At 35.6% G+C, this 25,385-nt stretch overlaps 1 protein-coding gene across 1 annotated transcript in view; it reads left to right on the top strand.

Moving 5' to 3' along the window:
* Window positions 1-1,429: 1,429 nt before the first annotated feature.
* The window catches only part of LOC311235001 (spermatogenesis-associated protein 20-like), a gene marked incomplete at its 3' end in the record, with an annotated part of 45,036 nt that continues 21,080 nt past the window's right edge, over window positions 1,430-25,385 (top strand). The window contains exons 1-3 of the mRNA XM_084322311.1: window positions 1,430-1,655; window positions 21,535-21,681; window positions 24,601-24,665. Of these exons, the coding sequence (XP_084178437.1) occupies window positions 1,456-1,655; window positions 21,535-21,681; window positions 24,601-24,665 (412 nt within the window). The 5' untranslated portion in view covers window positions 1,430-1,455. The remainder of the gene's footprint in view (window positions 1,656-21,534; window positions 21,682-24,600; window positions 24,666-25,385) is intronic.

Genomic DNA, 25,385 nt, shown 5'->3' with positions numbered 1-25,385 from the left:
CTGTAACTTGTTCTTGTCAGAGACCAGCAGGGCTGAGTCGTCCGCAAACAGGAACAAGTTGCAGTCACAAGCTGACGACATGTCATTTGCATAAATTAGGAACAATAGCGGTCCTAGTATGCTTCCTTGTGGAACACCACAGCTCACTGTGAGGGGGGGGGATAGGGTACCGTTTACCTCCACCATCTGTTCCCTCCCCTCAAGGTAGGATTGCATCCAGCTCACTGATAGACTATCAAAACCAATTGCTTTTAGCTTGTCAATCAGAATGGAGTGATTGACCGTGTCAAAGGCCTTTTGTAGGTCCAGCATGACCATGCCGCAGTATTTGCCTGCGTCCACCTCTTGTTTGATGTGGTCATTCAAATAGAGAAGGCATGTGTCAATAGCATAGTAGTACGGTTTATAAAAGTTAAAAAAAAACTAAGAGGGTTCTTTTTTTCTGATATTATTTCAGTTATTGTTTTGTGTCAAGCCCCTCCAAATTGATACGCATTACATTGCAGACCTCCATTTGATAACACTCTCAACGGTACCCCATCTGAAAATAACTTTGTTGTTAGAAATGATTATGTTCAGAATTGTCTATATACTGTAGTAGTCGAGGAGTTATTCTTAAAGCATTCTCTTCTCTCTCACACTGCGCTAACTTCGACTAGTCAGTGAAATAATAGTGTAATTAATTAGACTGTTGAGTGGCCTCGACAGTAGACAGTAGATGTAGCAGTACTGTCTATCTGTATGTCATGTATGTCATATGATGAATTGAAAATGGGGGACCCTGATGTAAACGAGACGAAAGTCTTTCTCTGGTCTGCATCCCCTTAACAATTGTGTGTATTGAGCCGTACTGTATTGTACCCATTCTGCAATATGTTAATACAATTTTCAATCAATTCAATCAATCAATCTAGGTAGGTATAGGTAGTTTTATTTAGACAATAAACATATACAGATCACATGAGTATTTGCTTTGTCAGGGATAGAAACGAAAAGTCCAGGACTTATTTTCACCATTGTCCCTGGAGTCAAGGATGCTTGGTTCATACACATACGATACCACTCATTTACAGTAATATTTCACAATCATTACATTTGATAGTAATCTCAATTGCCACTATGAATTGAAAATGGGGGACCCTGATGTAAACAAGACAAACGTCTTTCTCTGGTCTGCATCTCTTAACAATTGTGTGTATTGAGCCGTACTGTATTGTACCCATTCTGCAATCTGTTAAATAAAGTTTTCATTCATCATTCATTCATTCATCATTCATCCTCAAGAACCACTGGCCAAATTGAGTCAGCAACCCTATACCGCCATCTAGTGGACATATTATATGATGACCACCAGAGTCCCCAGCAGCAGAGAGCCAGCCGCCTGTCGGTGTCAAACTAAACAAAGTGGCAGAGAAAGAAGTAAGTAGGCTTTAAGTGTCAGCGTTGGATTAAGAGATGTTGAGACTAGCGTGGGGGCGCTCGAAACATAGTCGTGTTGTGGTGGATCCTGCTCGCCTGCTAGGTGTCGTGTTGTTGGGAGGAGGTGACGGCTCAGACTGCACAACCTCCAGGAGGGGCACCGGGCTCTCTCTCCTCCCCGGCCCACCGGCCTCCAGTCCCGGGTCCCTCCTCCTGCCTCCCCGCTGCTGCTTCAGGTAAACCACGGGTCTCACAGCAGCTTACTGTCTGTGTGGACAGTGTGGTCTGTGGTTGTTGTTGTTGCTACAGCTCGGCGGCACTGCGGTCAAGTGAGCCGTCTTTTGCTTTTGCGTGGTCAAGTGAGCCGCTCTTGTTTTTCGAGTGCGCGATTAGTTCCAGGTTTACGGTAATGCATTAAAACAAGCCTGGGACGCTGTTGTAATGAACCGACGTGACTTTTGAACACAGTCTCACAAGTAGATCTTACAGAAATACTTAATATGACATTGAATGCGCATCGAATCAATAGGACGTTTAGTCTAATCAATAGGACGTTTCGTATGTGCAGTATTATTGAACATCGAATCAATAGGACGCGCAGTATATTCGATCACTAAACTAAAGCTACAGACAATTCCACAGAGGAACACTTCCGGTGAGGATTTCAAAGTAAAGGATGGCATGTGGTTCATTTCTATTATTTCATAAGTAGTTTATTACACTGCCATGTTTGTACTTAATACTTCTCAAGACTACTTGCACAAATAATATTAACTACTTTTACTGTGTACTTTGAGTAATTTGAGTTTCAAAGTCCTTTTTATAGAACAATGAGTATTTTCGACTAACTTTGATGTGGGATAAAAAAAGATTTTCCCATAAGCACCTTATGAAACTGCCATGGTTGTACTTAGTACCTCTTAGACTACGTGTACAAATTATATGAAATATTTTTACTGTGTACTTTTTGAGTAATTTGAGTTTCAAAGTCCCCAGAATCAGCATTTTCTACTAACTTTGATGTGGGATAAAAAAAGATTTTCCCATAAGCACCTTATGAAACTGCCATGGTTGTACTTAGTACCTCTTAGACTACTTGTACAAATTATATGAAATATTTTTACTGTGTACTTTTTGAGTAATTTCAGTTTTAAAGTCCTCAGAATCAGCATTTTCGACTAACTTTGATGTGGGATAAAAAAAGATTTTCCCATAAGCACCTTATGAAACTGCCATGGTTGTACTTAGTACCTCTTAGACTACGTGTACAAATTATATGAAATATTTTTACTGTGTACTTTTTGAGTAATTTCAGTTTCAAAGTCCCCAGAATCAGCATTTTCGACTAACTTTGATGTGGGATAAAAAAAGATTTTCCCATAAGCACCTTATGAAACTGCCATGGTTGTACTTAGTACCTCTTAGACTACCTGTACAAATTATATGAAATATTTTTACTGTGTACTTTTTGAGTAATTTGAGTTTCAAAGTCCCCAGAATCAGCATTTTCTTTGATGTGGGATAAAAAAAAGATTTTCCCATAAGCACCTTATGAAACTGCCATGGTTGTACTTAGTACCTCTTAGACTACTTGTACAAATTATATGAAATATTTTTACTGTGTACTTTTTGAGTAATTTCAGTTTTAAAGTCCCCAGAATCAGCATTTTCGACTAACTTTGATGTGGGATAAAAAAAGATTTTCCCATAAGCACCTTATGAAACTGCCATGGTTGTACTTAGTACCTCTTAGACTACTTGTACAAATTATATGAAATATTTTTACTGTGTACTTTTTGAGTAATTTCAGTTTCAAAGTCCCCAGAATCAGCATTTTCGACTAACTTTGATGTGGGATAAAAAAAGATTTTCCCATAAGCACCTTATGAAACTGCCATGGTTGTACTTAGTACCTCTTAGACTACGTGTACAAATTATATGAAATATTTTTACTGTGTACTTTTTGAGTAATTTCAGTTTCAAAGTCCCCAGAATCAGCATTTTCGACTAACTTTGATGTGGGATAAAAAAAGATTTTCCCATAAGCACTTTATGAAACTGCCATGGTTATACTTAGTACCTCTTAGACTACCTGTACAAATTATATGAAATATTTTTACTGTGTACTTTTTGAGTAATTTGAGTTTCAAAGTCCCCAGAATCAGCATTTTCTACTAACTTTGATGTGGGATAAAAAAAGATTTTCCCATAAGCACCTTATGAAACTGCCATGGTTGTACTTAGTACCTCTTAGACTACTTGTACAAATTATATGAAATATTTTTACTGTGTACTTTTTGAGTAATTTCAGTTTTAAAGTCCTCAGAATCAGCATTTTCGACTAACTTTGATGTGGGATAAAAAAAGATTTTCCCATAAGCACCTTATGAAACTGCCATGGTTGTACTTAGTACCTCTTAGACTACGTGTACAAATTATATGAAATATTTTTACTGTGTACTTTTTGAGTAATTTCAGTTTCAAAGTCCCCAGAATCAGCATTTTCGACTAACTTTGATGTGGGATAAAAAAAGATTTTCCCATAAGCACCTTATGAAACTGCCATGGTTGTACTTAGTACCTCTTAGACTACCTGTACAAATTATATGAAATATTTTTACTGTGTACTTTTTGAGTAATTTGAGTTTCAAAGTCCCCAGAATCAGCATTTTCTTTGATGTGGGATAAAAAAAAGATTTTCCCATAAGCACCTTATGAAACTGCCATGGTTGTACTTAGTACCTCTTAGACTACTTGTACAAATTATATGAAATATTTTTACTGTGTACTTTTTGAGTAATTTCAGTTTTAAAGTCCCCAGAATCAGCATTTTCGACTAACTTTGATGTGGGATAAAAAAAGATTTTCCCATAAGCACCTTATGAAACTGCCATGGTTGTACTTAGTACCTCTTAGACTACTTGTACAAATTATATGAAATATTTTTACTGTGTACTTTTTGAGTAATTTCAGTTTCAAAGTCCCCAGAATCAGCATTTTCGACTAACTTTGATGTGGGATAAAAAAAGATTTTCCCATAAGCACCTTATGAAACTGCCATGGTTGTACTTAGTACCTCTTAGACTACGTGTACAAATTATATGAAATATTTTTACTGTGTACTTTTTGAGTAATTTCAGTTTCAAAGTCCCCAGAATCAGCATTTTCGACTAACTTTGATGTGGGATAAAAAAAGATTTTCCCATAAGCACTTTATGAAACTGCCATGGTTATACTTAGTACCTCTTAGACTACCTGTACAAATTATATGAAATATTTTTACTGTGTACTTTTTGAGTAATTTGAGTTTCAAAGTCCCCAGAATCAGCATTTTCTACTAACTTTGATGTGGGATAAAAAAAGATTTTCCCATAAGCACCTTATGAAACTGCCATGGTTGTACTTAGTACCTCTTAGACTACTTGTACAAATTATATGAAATATTTTTACTGTGTACTTTTTGAGTAATTTCAGTTTTAAAGTCCTCAGAATCAGCATTTTCTACTAACTTTGATGTGGGATAAAAAAAGATTTTCCCATAAGCACCTTATGAAACTGCCATGGTTGTACTTAGTACCTCTTAGACTACGTGTACAAATTATATGAAATATTTTTACTGTGTACTTTTTGAGTAATTTGAGTTTCAAAGTCCCCAGAATCAGCATTTTCGACTAACTTTGATGTGGGATAAAAAAAGATTTTCCCATAAGCACCTTATGAAACTGCCATGGTTGTACTTAGTACCTCTTAGACTACCTGTACAAATTATATGAAATATTTTTACTGTGTACTTTTTGAGTAATTTGAGTTTCAAAGTCCCCAGAATCAGCATTTTCTTTGATGTGGGATAAAAAAAAGATTTTCCCATAAGCACCTTATGAAACTGCCATGGTTGTACTTAGTACCTCTTAGACTACTTGTACAAATTATATGAAATATTTTTACTGTGTACTTTTTGAGTAATTTCAGTTTTAAAGTCCCCAGAATCAGCATTTTCGACTAACTTTGATGTGGGATAAAAAAAGATTTTCCCATAAGCACCTTATGAAACTGCCATGGTTGTACTTAGTACCTCTTAGACTACTTGTACAAATTATATGAAATATTTTTACTGTGTACTTTTTGAGTAATTTCAGTTTCAAAGTCCCCAGAATCAGCATTTTCGACTAACTTTGATGTGGGATAAAAAAAGATTTTCCCATAAGCACCTTATGAAACTGCCATGGTTGTACTTAGTACCTCTTAGACTACGTGTACAAATTATATGAAATATTTTTACTGTGTACTTTTTGAGTAATTTCAGTTTCAAAGTCCCCAGAATCAGCATTTTTGACTAACTTTGATGTGGGATAAAAAAAGATTTTCCCATAAGCACTTTATGAAACTGCCATGGTTATACTTAGTACCTCTTAGACTACCTGTACAAATTATATGAAATATTTTTACTGTGTACTTTTTGAGTAATTTCAGTTTCAAAGTCCCCAGAATCAGCATTTTCGACTAACTTTGATGTGGGATAAAAAAAGATTTTCCCATAAGCACTTTATGAAACTGCCATGGTTATACTTAGTACCTCTTAGACTACCTGTACAAATTATATGAAATATTTTTACTGTGTACTTTTTGAGTAATTTGAGTTTCAAAGTCCCCAGAATCAGCATTTTCTACTAACTTTGATGTGGGATAAAAAAAGATTTTCCCATAAGCACCTTATGAAACTGCCATGGTTGTACTTAGTACCTCTTAGACTACTTGTACAAATTATATGAAATATTTTTACTGTGTACTTTTTGAGTAATTTCAGTTTTAAAGTCCTCAGAATCAGCATTTTCGACTAACTTTGATGTGGGATAAAAAAAGATTTTCCCATAAGCACCTTATGAAACTGCCATGGTTGTACTTAGTACCTCTTAGACTACGTGTACAAATTATATGAAATATTTTTACTGTGTACTTTTTGAGTAATTTGAGTTTCAAAGTCCCCAGAATCAGCATTTTCGACTAACTTTGATGTGGGATAAAAAAAGATTTTCCCATAAGCACCTTATGAAACTGCCATGGTTGTACTTAGTACCTCTTAGACTACCTGTACAAATTATATGAAATATTTTTACTGTGTACTTTTTGAGTAATTTGAGTTTCAAAGTCCCCAGAATCAGCATTTTCTACTAACTTTGATGTGGGATAAAAAAAAGATTTTCCCATAAGCACCTTATGAAACTGCCATGGTTGTACTTAGTACCTCTTAGACTACTTGTACAAATTATATGAAATATTTTTACTGTGTACTTTTTGAGTAATTTCAGTTTTAAAGTCCCCAGAATCAGCATTTTCGACTAACTTTGATGTGGGATAAAAAAAGATTTTCCCATAAGCACCTTATGAAACTGCCATGGTTGTACTTAGTACCTCTTAGACTACTTGTACAAATTATATGAAATATTTTTACTGTGTACTTTTTGAGTAATTTCAGTTTCAAAGTCCCCAGAATCAGCATTTTCGACTAACTTTGATGTGGGATAAAAAAAGATTTTCCCATAAGCACCTTATGAAACTGCCATGGTTGTACTTAGTACCTCTTAGACTACCTGTACAAATTATATGAAATATTTTTACTGTGTACTTTTTGAGTAATTTGAGTTTCAAAGTCCTCAGAATCAGCATTTTCGACTAACTTTGATGTGGGATAAAAAAAGATTTTCCCATAAGCACCTTATGAAACTGCCATGGTTGTACTTAGTACCTCTTAGACTACGTGTACAAATTATATGAAATATTTTTACTGTGTACTTTTTGAGTAATTTGAGTTTCAAAGTCCCCAGAATCAGCATTTTCGACTAACTTTGATGTGGGATAAAAAAAGATTTTCCCATAAGCACCTTATGAAACTGCCATGGTTGTACTTAGTACCTCTTAGACTACGTGTACAAATTATATGAAATATTTTTACTGTGTACTTTTTGAGTAATTTGAGTTTCAAAGTCCCCAGAATCAGCATTTTCTACTAACTTTGATGTGGGATAAAAAAAGATTTTCCCATAAGCACCTTATGAAACTGCCATGGTTGTACTTAGTACCTCTTAGACTACTTGTACAAATTATATGAAATATTTTTACTGTGTACTTTTTGAGTAATTTCAGTTTTAAAGTCCCCAGAATCAGCATTTTCGACTAACTTTGATGTGGGATAAAAAAAGATTTTCCCATAAGCACCTTATGAAACTGCCATGGTTGTACTTAGTACCTCTTAGACTACTTGTACAAATTATATGAAATATTTTTACTGTGTACTTTTTGAGTAATTTCAGTTTCAAAGTCCCCAGAATCAGCATTTTCGACTAACTTTGATGTGGGATAAAAAAAGATTTTCCCATAAGCACCTTATGAAACTGCCATGGTTGTACTTAGTACCTCTTAGACTACGTGTACAAATTATATGAAATATTTTTACTGTGTACTTTTTGAGTAATTTCAGTTTCAAAGTCCCCAGAATCAGCATTTTCGACTAACTTTGATGTGGGATAAAAAAAGATTTTCCCATAAGCACTTTATGAAACTGCCATGGTTATACTTAGTACCTCTTAGACTACCTGTACAAATTATATGAAATATTTTTACTGTGTACTTTTTGAGTAATTTGAGTTTCAAAGTCCCCAGAATCAGCATTTTCTACTAACTTTGATGTGGGATAAAAAAAGATTTTCCCATAAGCACCTTATGAAACTGCCATGGTTGTACTTAGTACCTCTTAGACTACTTGTACAAATTATATGAAATATTTTTACTGTGTACTTTTTGAGTAATTTCAGTTTTAAAGTCCTCAGAATCAGCATTTTCGACTAACTTTGATGTGGGATAAAAAAAGATTTTCCCATAAGCACCTTATGAAACTGCCATGGTTGTACTTAGTACCTCTTAGACTACGTGTACAAATTATATGAAATATTTTTACTGTGTACTTTTTGAGTAATTTCAGTTTCAAAGTCCCCAGAATCAGCATTTTCGACTAACTTTGATGTGGGATAAAAAAAGATTTTCCCATAAGCACCTTATGAAACTGCCATGGTTGTACTTAGTACCTCTTAGACTACGTGTACAAATTATATGAAATATTTTTACTGTGTACTTTTTGAGTAATTTCAGTTTCAAAGTCCCCAGAATCAGCATTTTCGACTAACTTTGATGTGGGATAAAAAAAGATTTTCCCATAAGCACTTTATGAAACTGCCATGGTTATACTTAGTACCTCTTAGACTACCTGTACAAATTATATGAAATATTTTTACTGTGTACTTTTTGAGTAATTTGAGTTTCAAAGTCCCCAGAATCAGCATTTTCTACTAACTTTGATGTGGGATAAAAAAAGATTTTCCCATAAGCACCTTATGAAACTGCCATGGTTGTACTTAGTACCTCTTAGACTACTTGTACAAATTATATGAAATATTTTTACTGTGTACTTTTTGAGTAATTTCAGTTTTAAAGTCCCCAGAATCAGCATTTTCGACTAACTTTGATGTGGGATAAAAAAAGATTTTCCCATAAGCACCTTATGAAACTGCCATGGTTGTACTTAGTACCTCTTAGACTACTTGTACAAATTATATGAAATATTTTTACTGTGTACTTTTTGAGTAATTTCAGTTTCAAAGTCCCCAGAATCAGCATTTTCGACTAACTTTGATGTGGGATAAAAAAAGATTTTCCCATAAGCACCTTATGAAACTGCCATGGTTGTACTTAGTACCTCTTAGACTACGTGTACAAATTATATGAAATATTTTTACTGTGTACTTTTTGAGTAATTTCAGTTTCAAAGTCCCCAGAATCAGCATTTTCGACTAACTTTGATGTGGGATAAAAAAAGATTTTCCCATAAGCACCTTATGAAACTGCCATGGTTGTACTTAGTACCTCTTAGACTACGTGTACAAATTATATGAAATATTTTTACTGTGTACTTTTTGAGTAATTTGAGTTTCAAAGTCCCCAGAATCAGCATTTTCGACTAACTTTGATGTGGGATAAAAAAAGATTTTCCCATAAGCACCTTATGAAACTGCCATGGTTGTACTTAGTACCTCTTAGACTACCTGTACAAATTATATGAAATATTTTTACTGTGTACTTTTTGAGTAATTTGAGTTTCAAAGTCCTCAGAATCAGCATTTTCGACTAACTTTGATGTGGGATAAAAAAAGATTTTCCCATAAGCACCTTATGAAACTGCCATGGTTGTACTTAGTACCTCTTAGACTACGTGTACAAATTATATGAAATATTTTTACTGTGTACTTTTTGAGTAATTTCAGTTTCAAAGTCCCCAGAATCAGCATTTTCTACTAACTTTGATGTGGGATAAAAAAAGATTTTCCCATAAGCACCTTATGAAACTGCCATGGTTGTACTTAGTACCTCTTAGACTACTTGTACAAATTATATGAAATATTTTTACTGTGTACTTTTTGAGTAATTTCAGTTTTAAAGTCCCCAGAATCAGCATTTTCGACTAACTTTGATGTGGGATAAAAAAAGATTTTCCCATAAGCACCTTATGAAACTGCCATGGTTGTACTTAGTACCTCTTAGACTACTTGTACAAATTATATGAAATATTTTTACTGTGTACTTTTTGAGTAATTTCAGTTTTAAAGTCCTCAGAATCAGCATTTTCGACTAACTTTGATGTGGGATAAAAAAAGATTTTCCCATAAGCACTTTATGAAACTGCCATGGTTGTACTTAGTACCTCTTAGACTACCTGTACAAATTATATGAAATATTTTTACTGTGTACTTTTTGAGTAATTTCAGTTTCAAAGTCCCCAGAATCAGCATTTTCGACTAACTTTGATGTGGGATAAAAAAAGATTTTCCCATAAGCACCTTATGAAACTGCCATGGTTGTACTTAGTACCTCTTAGACTACGTGTACAAATTATATGAAATATTTTTACTGTGTACTTTTTGAGTAATTTGAGTTTCAAAGTCCCCAGAATCAGCATTTTCGACTAACTTTGATGTGGGATAAAAAAAGATTTTCCCATAAGCACCTTATGAAACTGCCATGGTTGTACTTAGTACCTCTTAGACTACGTGTACAAATTATATGAAATATTTTTACTGTGTACTTTTTGAGTAATTTGAGTTTCAAAGTCCCCAGAATCAGCATTTTCGACTAACTTTGATGTGGGATAAAAAAAGATTTTCCCATAAGCACTTGATGAAACTGCCATGGTTGTACTTAGTACCTCTTAGACTACTTGTACAAATTATATGAAATATTTTTACTGTGTACTTATGGGTAGGTGCTTATGGGAAAATCTTTTTTTATCCCACATCAAAGTTAGTCGAAAATGCTGATTCTGGGGACTTTGAAACTGAAATTACTCAAAAAGTACACAGTAAAAATATTTCATATAATTTGTACACGTAGTCTAAGAGGTACTAAGTACAACCATGGCAGTTTCATAAGGTGCTTATGGGAAAATCTTTTTTTATCCCACATCAAAGTTAGTCGAAAATGCTGATTCTGAGGACTTTAAAACTGAAATTACTCAAAAAGTACACAGTAAAAATATTTCATATAATTTGTACAAGTAGTCTAAGAGGTACTAAGTACAACCATGGCAGTTTCATAAGGTGCTTATGGGAAAATCTTTTTTTATCCCACATCAAAGTTAGTAGAAAATGCTGATTCTGGGGACTTTGAAACTCAAATTACTCAAAAAGTACACAGTAAAAATATTTCATATAATTTGTACAGGTAGTCTAAGAGGTACTAAGTATAACCATGGCAGTTTCATAAAGTGCTTATGGGAAAATCTTTTTTTATCCCACATCAAAGTTAGTCGAAAATGCTGATTCTGGGGACTTTGAAACTGAAATTACTCAAAAAGTACACAGTAAAAATATTTCATATAATTTGTACACGTAGTCTAAGAGGTACTAAGTACAACCATGGCAGTTTCATAAGGTGCTTATGGGAAAATCTTTTTTTATCCCACATCAAAGTTAGTCGAAAATGCTGATTCTGGGGACTTTGAAACTGAAATTACTCAAAAAGTACACAGTAAAAATATTTCATATAATTTGTACAAGTAGTCTAAGAGGTACTAAGTACAACCATGGCAGTTTCATAAGGTGCTTATGGGAAAATCTTTTTTTATCCCACATCAAAGTTAGTCGAAAATGCTGATTCTGGGGACTTTAAAACTGAAATTACTCAAAAAGTACACAGTAAAAATATTTCATATAATTTGTACAAGTAGTCTAAGAGGTACTAAGTACAACCATGGCAGTTTCATAAGGTGCTTATGGGAAAATCTTTTTTTATCCCACATCAAAGTTAGTAGAAAATGCTGATTCTGGGGACTTTGAAACTCAAATTACTCAAAAAGTACACAGTAAAAATATTTCATATAATTTGTACACGTAGTCTAAGAGGTACTAAGTACAACCATGGCAGTTTCATAAGGTGCTTATGGGAAAATCTTTTTTTATCCCACATCAAAGTTAGTCGAAAATGCTGATTCTGGGGACTTTGAAACTCAAATTACTCAAAAAGTACACAGTAAAAATATTTCATATAATTTGTACACGTAGTCTAAGAGGTACTAAGTACAACCATGGCAGTTTCATAAGGTGCTTATGGGAAAATCTTTTTTTATCCCACATCAAAGTTAGTCGAAAATGCTGATTCTGAGGACTTTGAAACTCAAATTACTCAAAAAGTACACAGTAAAAATATTTCATATAATTTGTACAGGTAGTCTAAGAGGTACTAAGTACAACCATGGCAGTTTCATAAGGTGCTTATGGGAAAATCTTTTTTTATCCCACATCAAAGTTAGTCGAAAATGCTGATTCTGGGGACTTTGAAACTGAAATTACTCAAAAAGTACACAGTAAAAATATTTCATATAATTTGTACAAGTAGTCTAAGAGGTACTAAGTACAACCATGGCAGTTTCATAAGGTGCTTATGGGAAAATCTTTTTTTATCCCACATCAAAGTTAGTCGAAAATGCTGATTCTGGGGACTTTAAAACTGAAATTACTCAAAAAGTACACAGTAAAAATATTTCATATAATTTGTACAAGTAGTCTAAGAGGTACTAAGTACAACCATGGCAGTTTCATAAGGTGCTTATGGGAAAATCTTTTTTTTATCCCACATCAAAGTTAGTAGAAAATGCTGATTCTGGGGACTTTGAAACTCAAATTACTCAAAAAGTACACAGTAAAAATATTTCATATAATTTGTACAGGTAGTCTAAGAGGTACTAAGTACAACCATGGCAGTTTCATAAGGTGCTTATGGGAAAATCTTTTTTTATCCCACATCAAAGTTAGTCGAAAATGCTGATTCTGGGGACTTTGAAACTCAAATTACTCAAAAAGTACACAGTAAAAATATTTCATATAATTTGTACACGTAGTCTAAGAGGTACTAAGTACAACCATGGCAGTTTCATAAGGTGCTTATGGGAAAATCTTTTTTTATCCCACATCAAAGTTAGTCGAAAATGCTGATTCTGAGGACTTTAAAACTGAAATTACTCAAAAAGTACACAGTAAAAATATTTCATATAATTTGTACAAGTAGTCTAAGAGGTACTAAGTACAACCATGGCAGTTTCATAAGGTGCTTATGGGAAAATCTTTTTTTATCCCACATCAAAGTTAGTAGAAAATGCTGATTCTGGGGACTTTGAAACTCAAATTACTCAAAAAGTACACAGTAAAAATATTTCATATAATTTGTACAGGTAGTCTAAGAGGTACTAAGTATAACCATGGCAGTTTCATAAAGTGCTTATGGGAAAATCTTTTTTTATCCCACATCAAAGTTAGTCGAAAATGCTGATTCTGGGGACTTTGAAACTGAAATTACTCAAAAAGTACACAGTAAAAATATTTCATATAATTTGTACAGGTAGTCTAAGAGGTACTAAGTATAACCATGGCAGTTTCATAAAGTGCTTATGGGAAAATCTTTTTTTATCCCACATCAAAGTTAGTCGAAAATGCTGATTCTGGGGACTTTGAAACTGAAATTACTCAAAAAGTACACAGTAAAAATATTTCATATAATTTGTACACGTAGTCTAAGAGGTACTAAGTACAACCATGGCAGTTTCATAAGGTGCTTATGGGAAAATCTTTTTTTATCCCACATCAAAGTTAGTCGAAAATGCTGATTCTGGGGACTTTGAAACTGAAATTACTCAAAAAGTACACAGTAAAAATATTTCATATAATTTGTACAAGTAGTCTAAGAGGTACTAAGTACAACCATGGCAGTTTCATAAGGTGCTTATGGGAAAATCTTTTTTTATCCCACATCAAAGTTAGTCGAAAATGCTGATTCTGGGGACTTTAAAACTGAAATTACTCAAAAAGTACACAGTAAAAATATTTCATATAATTTGTACAAGTAGTCTAAGAGGTACTAAGTACAACCATGGCAGTTTCATAAGGTGCTTATGGGAAAATCTTTTTTTTATCCCACATCAAAGAAAATGCTGATTCTGGGGACTTTGAAACTCAAATTACTCAAAAAGTACACAGTAAAAATATTTCATATAATTTGTACAGGTAGTCTAAGAGGTACTAAGTACAACCATGGCAGTTTCATAAGGTGCTTATGGGAAAATCTTTTTTTATCCCACATCAAAGTTAGTCGAAAATGCTGATTCTGGGGACTTTGAAACTCAAATTACTCAAAAAGTACACAGTAAAAATATTTCATATAATTTGTACACGTAGTCTAAGAGGTACTAAGTACAACCATGGCAGTTTCATAAGGTGCTTATGGGAAAATCTTTTTTTATCCCACATCAAAGTTAGTAGAAAATGCTGATTCTGAGGACTTTAAAACTGAAATTACTCAAAAAGTACACAGTAAAAATATTTCATATAATTTGTACAAGTAGTCTAAGAGGTACTAAGTACAACCATGGCAGTTTCATAAGGTGCTTATGGGAAAATCTTTTTTTATCCCACATCAAAGTTAGTAGAAAATGCTGATTCTGGGGACTTTGAAACTCAAATTACTCAAAAAGTACACAGTAAAAATATTTCATATAATTTGTACAGGTAGTCTAAGAGGTACTAAGTATAACCATGGCAGTTTCATAAAGTGCTTATGGGAAAATCTTTTTTTATCCCACATCAAAGTTAGTCGAAAATGCTGATTCTGGGGACTTTGAAACTGAAATTACTCAAAAAGTACACAGTAAAAATATTTCATATAATTTGTACACGTAGTCTAAGAGGTACTAAGTACAACCATGGCAGTTTCATAAGGTGCTTATGGGAAAATCTTTTTTTATCCCACATCAAAGTTAGTCGAAAATGCTGATTCTGGGGACTTTGAAACTGAAATTACTCAAAAAGTACACAGTAAAAATATTTCATATAATTTGTACAAGTAGTCTAAGAGGTACTAAGTACAACCATGGCAGTTTCATAAGGTGCTTATGGGAAAATCTTTTTTTATCCCACATCAAAGTTAGTCGAAAATGCTGATTCTGGGGACTTTAAAACTGAAATTACTCAAAAAGTACACAGTAAAAATATTTCATATAATTTGTACAAGTAGTCTAAGAGGTACTAAGTACAACCATGGCAGTTTCATAAGGTGCTTATGGGAAAATCTTTTTTTTATCCCACATCAAAGAAAATGCTGATTCTGGGGACTTTGAAACTCAAATTACTCAAAAAGTACACAGTAAAAATATTTCATATAATTTGTACAGGTAGTCTAAGAGGTACTAAGTACAACCATGGCAGTTTCATAAGGTGCTTATGGGAAAATCTTTTTTTATCCCACATCAAAGTTAGTCGAAAATGCTGATTCTGGGGACTTTGAAACTGAAATTACTCAAAAAGTACACAGTAAAAATATTTCATATAATTTGTACACGTAGTCTAAGAGGTACTAAGTACAACCATGGCAGTTTCATAAGGTGCTTATGGGAAAATCTTTTTTTATCCCACATCAAAGTTAGTCGAAAATGCTGATTCTGAGGACTTTAAAACTGAAATTACTCAAAAAGTACACAGTAAAAATATTTCATATAATTTGTACAAGTAGTCTAAGAGGTACTAAGTACAACCATGGCAGTTTCATAAGGTGCTTATGGGAAAATCTTTTTTTATCCCACATCAAAGTTAGTAGAAAATGCTGATTCTGGGGACTTTGAAACTCAAATTACTCAAAAAGTACACAGTAAAAATATTTCATATAATTTGTACAGGTAGTCTAAGAGGTACTAAGTATAACCATGGCAGTTTCATAAAGTGCTTATGGGAAAATCTTTTTTTATCCCACATCAAAGTTAGTCGAAAATGCTGATTCTGGGGACTTTGAAACTGAAATTACTCAAAAAGTACACAGTAAAAATATTTCATATAATTTGTACACGTAGTCTAAGAGGTACTAAGTACAACCATGGCAGTTTCATAAGGTGCTTATGGGAAAATCTTTTTTTATCCCACATCAAAGTTAGTCGAAAATGCTGATTCTGGGGACTTTGAAACTGAAATTACTCAAAAAGTACACAGTAAAAATATTTCATATAATTTGTACAAGTAGTCTAAGAGGTACTAAGTACAACCATGGCAGTTTCATAAGGTGCTTATGGGAAAATCTTTTTTTATCCCACATCAAAGTTAGTCGAAAATGCTGATTCTGGGGACTTTAAAACTGAAATTACTCAAAAAGTACACAGTAAAAATATTTCATATAATTTGTACAAGTAGTCTAAGAGGTACTAAGTACAACCATGGCAGTTTCATAAGGTGCTTATGGGAAAATCTTTTTTTATCCCACATCAAAGTTAGTAGAAAATGCTGATTCTGGGGACTTTGAAACTGAAATTACTCAAAAAGTACACAGTAAAAATATTTCATATAATTTGTACACGTAGTCTAAGAGGTACTAAGTACAACCATGGCAGTTTCATAAGGTGCTTATGGGAAAATCTTTTTTTATCCCACATCAAAGTTAGTCGAAAATGCTGATTCTGGGGACTTTGAAACTGAAATTACTCAAAAAGTACACAGTAAAAATATTTCATATAATTTGTACAAGTAGTCTAAGAGGTACTAAGTACAACCATGGCAGTTTCATAAGGTGCTTATGGGAAAATCTTTTTTTATCCCACATCAAAGTTAGTCGAAAATGCTGATTCTGGGGACTTTAAAACTGAAATTACTCAAAAAGTACACAGTAAAAATATTTCATATAATTTGTACAAGTAGTCTAAGAGGTACTAAGTACAACCATGGCAGTTTCATAAGGTGCTTATGGGAAAATCTTTTTTTTATCCCACATCAAAGAAAATGCTGATTCTGGGGACTTTGAAACTCAAATTACTCAAAAAGTACACAGTAAAAATATTTCATATAATTTGTACAGGTAGTCTAAGAGGTACTAAGTACAACCATGGCAGTTTCATAAGGTGCTTATGGGAAAATCTTTTTTTATCCCACATCAAAGTTAGTCGAAAATGCTGATTCTGGGGACTTTGAAACTGAAATTACTCAAAAAGTACACAGTAAAAATATTTCATATAATTTGTACACGTAGTCTAAGAGGTACTAAGTACAACCATGGCAGTTTCATAAGGTGCTTATGGGAAAATCTTTTTTTATCCCACATCAAAGTTAGTCGAAAATGCTGATTCTGAGGACTTTAAAACTGAAATTACTCAAAAAGTACACAGTAAAAATATTTCATATAATTTGTACAAGTAGTCTAAGAGGTACTAAGTACAACCATGGCAGTTTCATAAGGTGCTTATGGGAAAATCTTTTTTTATCCCACATCAAAGTTAGTAGAAAATGCTGATTCTGGGGACTTTGAAACTCAAATTACTCAAAAAGTACACAGTAAAAATATTTCATATAATTTGTACAGGTAGTCTAAGAGGTACTAAGTATAACCATGGCAGTTTCATAAAGTGCTTATGGGAAAATCTTTTTTTATCCCACATCAAAGTTAGTCGAAAATGCTGATTCTGGGGACTTTGAAACTGAAATTACTCAAAAAGTACACAGTAAAAATATTTCATATAATTTGTACACGTAGTCTAAGAGGTACTAAGTACAACCATGGCAGTTTCATAAGGTGCTTATGGGAAAATCTTTTTTTATCCCACATCAAAGTTAGTCGAAAATGCTGATTCTGGGGACTTTGAAACTGAAATTACTCAAAAAGTACACAGTAAAAATATTTCATATAATTTGTACAAGTAGTCTAAGAGGTACTAAGTACAACCATGGCAGTTTCATAAGGTGCTTATGGGAAAATCTTTTTTTATCCCACATCAAAGTTAGTCGAAAATGCTGATTCTGGGGACTTTAAAACTGAAATTACTCAAAAAGTACACAGTAAAAATATTTCATATAATTTGTACAAGTAGTCTAAGAGGTACTAAGTACAACCATGGCAGTTTCATAAGGTGCTTATGGGAAAATCTTTTTTTATCCCACATCAAAGTTAGTAGAAAATGCTGATTCTGGGGACTTTGAAACTGAAATTACTCAAAAAGTACACAGTAAAAATATTTCATATAATTTGTACACGTAGTCTAAGAGGTACTAAGTACAACCATGGCAGTTTCATAAGGTGCTTATGGGAAAATCTTTTTTTATCCCACATCAAAGTTAGTCGAAAATGCTGATTCTGGGGACTTTGAAACTGAAATTACTCAAAAAGTACACAGTAAAAATATTTCATATAATTTGTACAAGTAGTCTAAGAGGTACTAAGTACAACCATGGCAGTTTCATAAGGTGCTTATGGGAAAATCTTTTTTTATCCCACATCAAAGTTAGTCGAAAATGCTGATTCTGGGGACTTTAAAACTGAAATTACTCAAAAAGTACACAGTAAAAATATTTCATATAATTTGTACAAGTAGTCTAAGAGGTACTAAGTACAACCATGGCAGTTTCATAAGGTGCTTATGGGAAAATCTTTTTTTATCCCACATCAAAGTTAGTAGAAAATGCTGATTCTGGGGACTTTGAAACTCAAATTACTCAAAAAGTACACAGTAAAAATATTTCATATAATTTGTACACGTAGTCTAAGAGGTACTAAGTACAACCATGGCAGTTTCATAAGGTGCTTATGGGAAAATCTTTTTTTATCCCACATCAAAGTTAGTCGAAAATACTCATTGTTCTATAAAAAGGACTTTGAAACTCAAATTACTCAAAGTACACAGTAAAAGTAGTTAATATTATTTGTGCAAGTAGTCTTGAGAAGTATTAAGTACAAACATGGCAGTGTAATAAACTACTTATGAAATAATAGAAATGAACCACATGCCATCCTTTACTTTGAAATCCTCACCGGAAGTGTTCCTCTGTGGAATTGTCTGTAGCTTTAGTTTAGTGATCGAATATACTGCGCGTCCTATTGATTCGATGTTCAATAATACTGCACATACGAAACGTCCTATTGATTAGACTAAACGTCCTATTGATTCGATGCGCATTCAATGTCATATTAAGTATTTCTGTAAGATCTACTTGTGAGACTGTGTTCAAAAGTCACGTCGGTTCATTACAACAGCGTCCCAGGCTTGTTTTAATGCATTACCGTAAACCTGGAACTAATCGCGCACTCGAAAAACAAGAGCGGCTCACTTGACCACGCAAAAGCAAAAGACGGCTCACTTGACCGCAGTTCGGCGGCGGCCAAATCATGAGAGCGTTAGCTTGCTAGTAGCATAATAACAACAACAGCTATATTATTATACACGTTGATTCATTCATAACTTTTGAAGAATAGATGCGATTTATAATCTGTCAGCTGTTCTATATTGCCAACAGGATTGTCTACATTCCATTCGATACACATACTTCTGAAATAAGCAGGGAAAGTGTTTTAAAATATATTTTTTATCTTCCAAGTTTAATTTCAACAAGTTCAAGTGCAAACTACACACACTTGTCTTATATCATTGGAAAGCCCTAGTTGTTAGCTTAAAATGGTACCAAATATGAGGTACTTTGAAATACCCAGTAGCTAATAATCTATCACAAAACTGATGCAAGTTCATGTTCAGGGATTTCCTAAATAGGCCAAGAGCTAACTGTACCGTTAGATAGTTATTATGGCTCAGGACTGCAAAGAGCCGAGCCAATGAATGAAAACTTTATTAACACATTGCAGAATGGGTACAATAATACAGTACGGCTCAATACACACAATTGTTAAGGGGATGCAGACCAGAGAAAGACTTTCGTCTTGTTTACATCAGGGTCCAACCATTTTCAATTCAGAGAGAACATATATGACATCATGACCTTTATGTCATAGGGACATACATGACAGATGACATACAGCAGGTATATAGTACTGTTACATTTGTGACATATACGATATGCAAATATACAGTACTGTTACCCATAGATCCTAACAGATCCTAACACACAGCATGTCATATGAGCATATTATGAATGCAGTGTCTCTGTTTACTGTCGTGTAGCAGCCAGACTAGCTGCTCATCATAAGTGACGTTAGCTAGATAAGCACAGTTTGCTTTGCTAAATGTTTTCATTTTTGACAGCTGTCAGTGTCAGGTGGGCGACGGGGCGCATGGTGGCGCTGTAGGTTTAGTACTCAGTGGTTCTCAAATGACCCCCACACATGGAAACATAATAATAGGTCAGGGACCCTCAGTTCATAAGACTTTGTCCCAGGGAGCCCCCCCCCCCATCTGAGAAGATATTTGTTTCTTAGATATGATTTAGGTGCAGAACCCAATATCTGTCTGTAGGTGTGGAGACAACAGAGTGATATCTATCATCAGAATAGTTATTTATTCTTATATATTCTTTAATTGTGCTACTTTCTAGTGAAGGAACCATTAGTGACATTGAAATTCACCATTTTCTGGGGACCCCCTGCAAGCCCCCCCCCCCCCCCCCCCCCCCCCAACCAAGGCCCTCTGAAGGTCCCCGGACCCCACTTTGAGAACCACTGGGTTAACCCTAGTTTGACAATAACATAATGTCAGCGCTGTGTTGTTGTGTATCATTGTGGCATTGTCTTGGCATTATTTATACCAATATGCATGAAGCCTGCACAGTCCAGGCTCGAATTTGATCCGATTCATACAGTAACTGTATCTCGTTAAACCCAACTTGCAACTGCTTCACGACGACGATCGCAAGTTTCAAGTTCAAGTTCAAGTTTCTTTATTAGTTGTCGTCGATACAAAAATACAGAATACTTTTATGTGAAATGCTTTTTCCCTGTTTTGCTCCCGAGAGTGTGCCATAGATATAAAAAAAAAATAGATAAGTATGAAATAGAAAGTCAAAAGTACGTAAACGAGTGTAAACCAAAGTGTTCCAACATACATACACGGTATACAATAGAGTAGAAAAAAACGAGTTACTGAGTTACAATACAATATACGGTACAATGCAGCAATGGGATGAGGTACAACTTAGGGTGAAGGTGCAATGAGGCGTGAGTTGTAGTGCAAATCTCTTTACCAATAAATATAAAGTGGGTAAAGTATAGAATAGAATAGAATAGAATAGAAATACTATTCTATTCTATTCTATACTTTGCTACAGTGCTACAGTGAGTTGTTTAGGCATAAAAAAAAATATTGTTTGTTTCCTGTTGGTTGTCAGTTAAGGCATGGGTAGGTAGGGAATTTATTTTAGTTTATTTTTTTATTTTATTCTTTCCCACGGCGACTATGGATAGGGAATTTCTTTATTTAATTAAAATGTTCACAACAACATGGATGCATGTGCTCTGCCAGCATGTTTAATATCCATAATACTAAAGGTTTGACTAAGATTTCTATGAAACTTTATTCTAAAAAAAAGATTTTTTATTATTATTATTTTTTTTTATATATTTTTTTAAAACTCATAAAATATATTGGGTCGCACCTAAATCGGCAGGGTCGGTCGGCAACCGGAAACAAAAATATTTTTTGTTATGCCTTATTTAAAGTGAGCGGTGTGCGTGTGGATGTGTGACGTGCTGTGAGTGCGTTTGATGGTTTGTGTTGCTTGCATAGTGTTATTGTCGTCGTTGAGCATAATGTAACATCTGTGTGTCCTCCAGCACATCTGCCGGTCTGAACATGGCGTCGTCGGGCAGCGAGGGGCCGGGCAGCCCCCCCCACAGCCCCCCCCCCCACAGACACACCAACAGGCTGGCCGAGGAGAGGTCACCCTACCTGCTGCAGCACGCGCACAACCCCGTCGACTGGTGAGGTCACTCTCTCTGTCAGCTGGCTGGCTGGCTGGTCCATATAAGTGTGTGTGTGAATTGATTGATTGAAAACTGTATTAACAGATTACAGAATGGGTACAATACAATACAGTACGGCTCAATACACACAATTGTTAAGGGGATGCAGACCAGAGAAAGACTTTCGTCTTGTTTACATCAGGGTCCCCCATTTTCAATTCATAATGACATTTATGACATACAGATATATCCAAATATACAGTACTGTTTAAGTGTGTGTGTGTGTGTGTGTCTGAAGGTGTGTGTGCCTGAAGGTGTGTGTGTGTCTATGCCTGAAGGTGTGTGTGTGCGTGTGTGTGTGCCTGAAGGTGTGTGTGTGCGTGTGTGTGTGTCTGAAGGTGTGCGTGCAGGGGCGACATTTCCACTAGGGACAGGGGGGGACATGCCCCCCCCCCCCCACTTTTCAAAACCTCGTTTTCGTCCCTCTCACTTTTTACTGTCCTAAAACTAACATTATACAACGTTAATTAATATGCAAGACTTTTTCTGTGAAGTGTGCGTTTGTGCACATGACATGTCGCGAGGAGTACGGCTAAATGGAAAAAGTACGGTTAAATGGAAATCGTCGTGGGTATGATCTGAGCTTATCGCGCGCGCACATATTTCCCACCTTGTAATAATTGTGCCCCCCCCCCCCACACTTCTCAAACACAAATGTTGCCCTTGTGCGTGTGTTCATGCCAATTGGCTAAAAGGGGGCGTGGCAATGTGAGTGGCCTGTTGCAAAAACGGTCGCAGCTACTGTGATTTCATGCTTGTCTTCCACTGATCTAGTATCTCTGTATATGTGGCTAGACAGCGGCTCAGGAGGCAGAGCGGTCATCTGGTAGTCGGAAGGTTCCCGGTTCGATTCCCGCTCCTCCCGGGCAGCGTGTCGAAGTGTCCTTGAGCAAGACACTTAACCCCTAATTGCTCCCGATGTGCCGGTTGGCACCTTGCGTGGTCGCCTCCGCCGTCCGTGAGTGAATGTGTGAGTGAACGGGTCAAATGTGAGGAACAAAATTGAGGAACAAAATTGTAAAGCGCTTTGGATAAAATACACCATTTACCTTTTACCATTTACACACACACACACACACACACTATTCTTACCTCCATCTCGAAAGTCATGGAGAAAATAGTCTACGAACAGGTCGAAAAGTACCTGGCGGAAAAAAACCTAATCTACGAATTCCAATCTGGCTTCAGAACGTCCCACTCCACTGACACATGCCTCCTCTATTTGAACGACCACATCAAACAAGAGGTGGACGCTGGCAAATACTGCGGCATGGTCATGCTGGACCTACAAAAGGCCTTCGACACTGTCAATCACTCCATTCTGATGGACAAGCTAAAAGCAATTGGTTTTGATAGCCTATCAGTGAGCTGGATGCAATCCTACCTGGAGGGGAGAGAACAGATGGTAGAGGTAAACGGTACTCTATCCCCCCCCTCACAGTGAGCTGTGGTGTTCCACAAGGAAGCATACTAGGACCGCTACTCTTCCTAATTTATGCAAATGACATGTCGTCAGCCTGTGACTGCAACTTGTTCCTGTTTGCGGACGACTCAGCCCTGCTGGTCTCTGACAAGAACAAATTGCAGGTTGAAAAAACCCTCAGCACGGAACTAGGCAAAATCTGCATATGGCTCGCTGATAAAAAACTATCATTACACATGGGCAAAACAGAGTCCATTCTCTTCGGTTCAAATAACAAACTCAGCAAGACCGACGGCTTCTCAGTTACAGTGGGTGACAATATTGTCACAAGGAAAGACGAAATTACCTACCTGGGTTCCATCCTAGAGGCAAATCTTTCCTGTGACAAAATGGCATCCAATGTAATAAAAAAAGTCAACCAACGAACTAGATTCTTGTACCGGATCTCCTCTCTGGTAAACAAGAATACCCTGAAGACTCTGGCAGGAGCACTCATTCAAGGGTACTATGACTATGCGTGCACCTCATGGTACCAAAGCACCTCAAAGGCGCTTAAAACAAAATTACAAACATCACAAAACAAACTGGTCAGACTACTACTTGACCTGAACCCCAGAACCCACCTCACCCCTGCCCACTTTGCCAACCTAGGATGGCTTAGAGTAGACGACAGAGTACAGCAACTTGCAATGGGCCTGGTCTACAAGATACACTATACGACCGGGGTGCCCATGTACATGTCAAAATACTTCCCAAAGGTCAGTGAATACCACAACCACTACACCAGAGGAAGCTCAACAAATCATGTTAAACCCAGATTCGGCTCAAACAAGGGACTAAACACGTTTCGCAATTATGCCACAACAATGTGGAACGCCCTACCCAAAGCTGTAAAGGAATGTGAATCCCTGCCCACATTCAAAACCGCCCTTAAAGAGCACCTACGGGAGGCTGCAATTCGAAACTGGCCACCGTAAATGCCCAAAACCCCCACCACCTCCTAATAGACAGTCTCCTCCCCACCGCATGTATATATTCCCTCCCCGCCGTATGTATATTTCCCTCCCACCCAGCCACCCCCTCCTAATGTACAGTCCCCTCCCCATCATATGTATATACTCTGTCAGGATCTAGGGGTAACAGTACTGTATATTTGAATACCGCCTATGTCACAAATGTATCAGTACTAAATACCTATATGTCCCTATGCCATAAATGTCATGTATGTTGTGTATGTCATAAATGTCTATATGAATTGAAAATGGGGGACCCTGATGGAAACAAGACAAACGTCTTTCTCAGGTCTGCATCCCCTTAACAATTGTATGTATTGAGCCGTACTGTATTGTACCCATTCTGCAATCTGTTAAATAAAGTTTTCATTCATTCATTCATTCACACGCACACACACACACACGGTTGCCAATACCTAATACTTGTAATGTTTCTATTAGGTACCCCTGGGGACAGGATGCATTCAACAAAGCCAAGAATGAAGACAAACCCATCTTCTTGTCAGGTACACGTTTTAGGAAGTTAATGACTTTTCACGTTGACTTGTAGCTTAATTCAAGCCCCATCTTTTGGATGGAAAGCTGAGACTTGGAACCATCAGAATTCACCTCTGTTTTACTCCATTGTTTAAATCTGTTTTACTCCATTGATTAAATCAGAATACACCTCTGTTTTACTCTATTATTTAAATCAGAATTCAAATCAGTTTTACTTCATTGTTTAAATCAGAATACAACCGTTTTTTTACTCCAGTGTCACAATACTCTTCTGTTTTATACACATTGTAAACCTTTTTCAAACATAAGCAAACCTTTTATTGCCACAAAATACAATTTCAAAGTTCAAATCTGCCTATTGTCTAGTGTTAGTCCTTGAATCAAGACCTCTGTCAATCAACTGATTGATTGAATTGATTGATTGAAAACTTTATTAACAGATTGCAGAATGGGTACAATACAGTACAGCTCAATACACACAATTGTTAAGGGGATGCAGACCAGAGAAAGACTTTCGTCTTGTTTACATCAGGGTCCCCCATTTTCAATTCATCAGGACATATATGACATACTACCGAATGACTGTATATGTGGGTGTTTGGACTACCTTTAACCCTTTCACTACCACACTACAAAGGGTTAATATTTCACTACTACACTACAGAAGGTTAACATTTCACTGCCACACTACATGCAGTTAACCCTTTCACTGCCACTACAGAAGGTTA

Source organism: Notolepis coatsorum (assembly GCF_963971535.1).
Source record: "Notolepis coatsorum genome assembly, chromosome: 10".
Lineage (NCBI taxonomy): Eukaryota > Metazoa > Chordata > Actinopteri > Aulopiformes > Paralepididae > Notolepis > Notolepis coatsorum.
The sequence above is the reverse complement of the archived record's forward strand: the minus strand, read 5'-3'. Positions and strand labels throughout refer to the sequence as shown.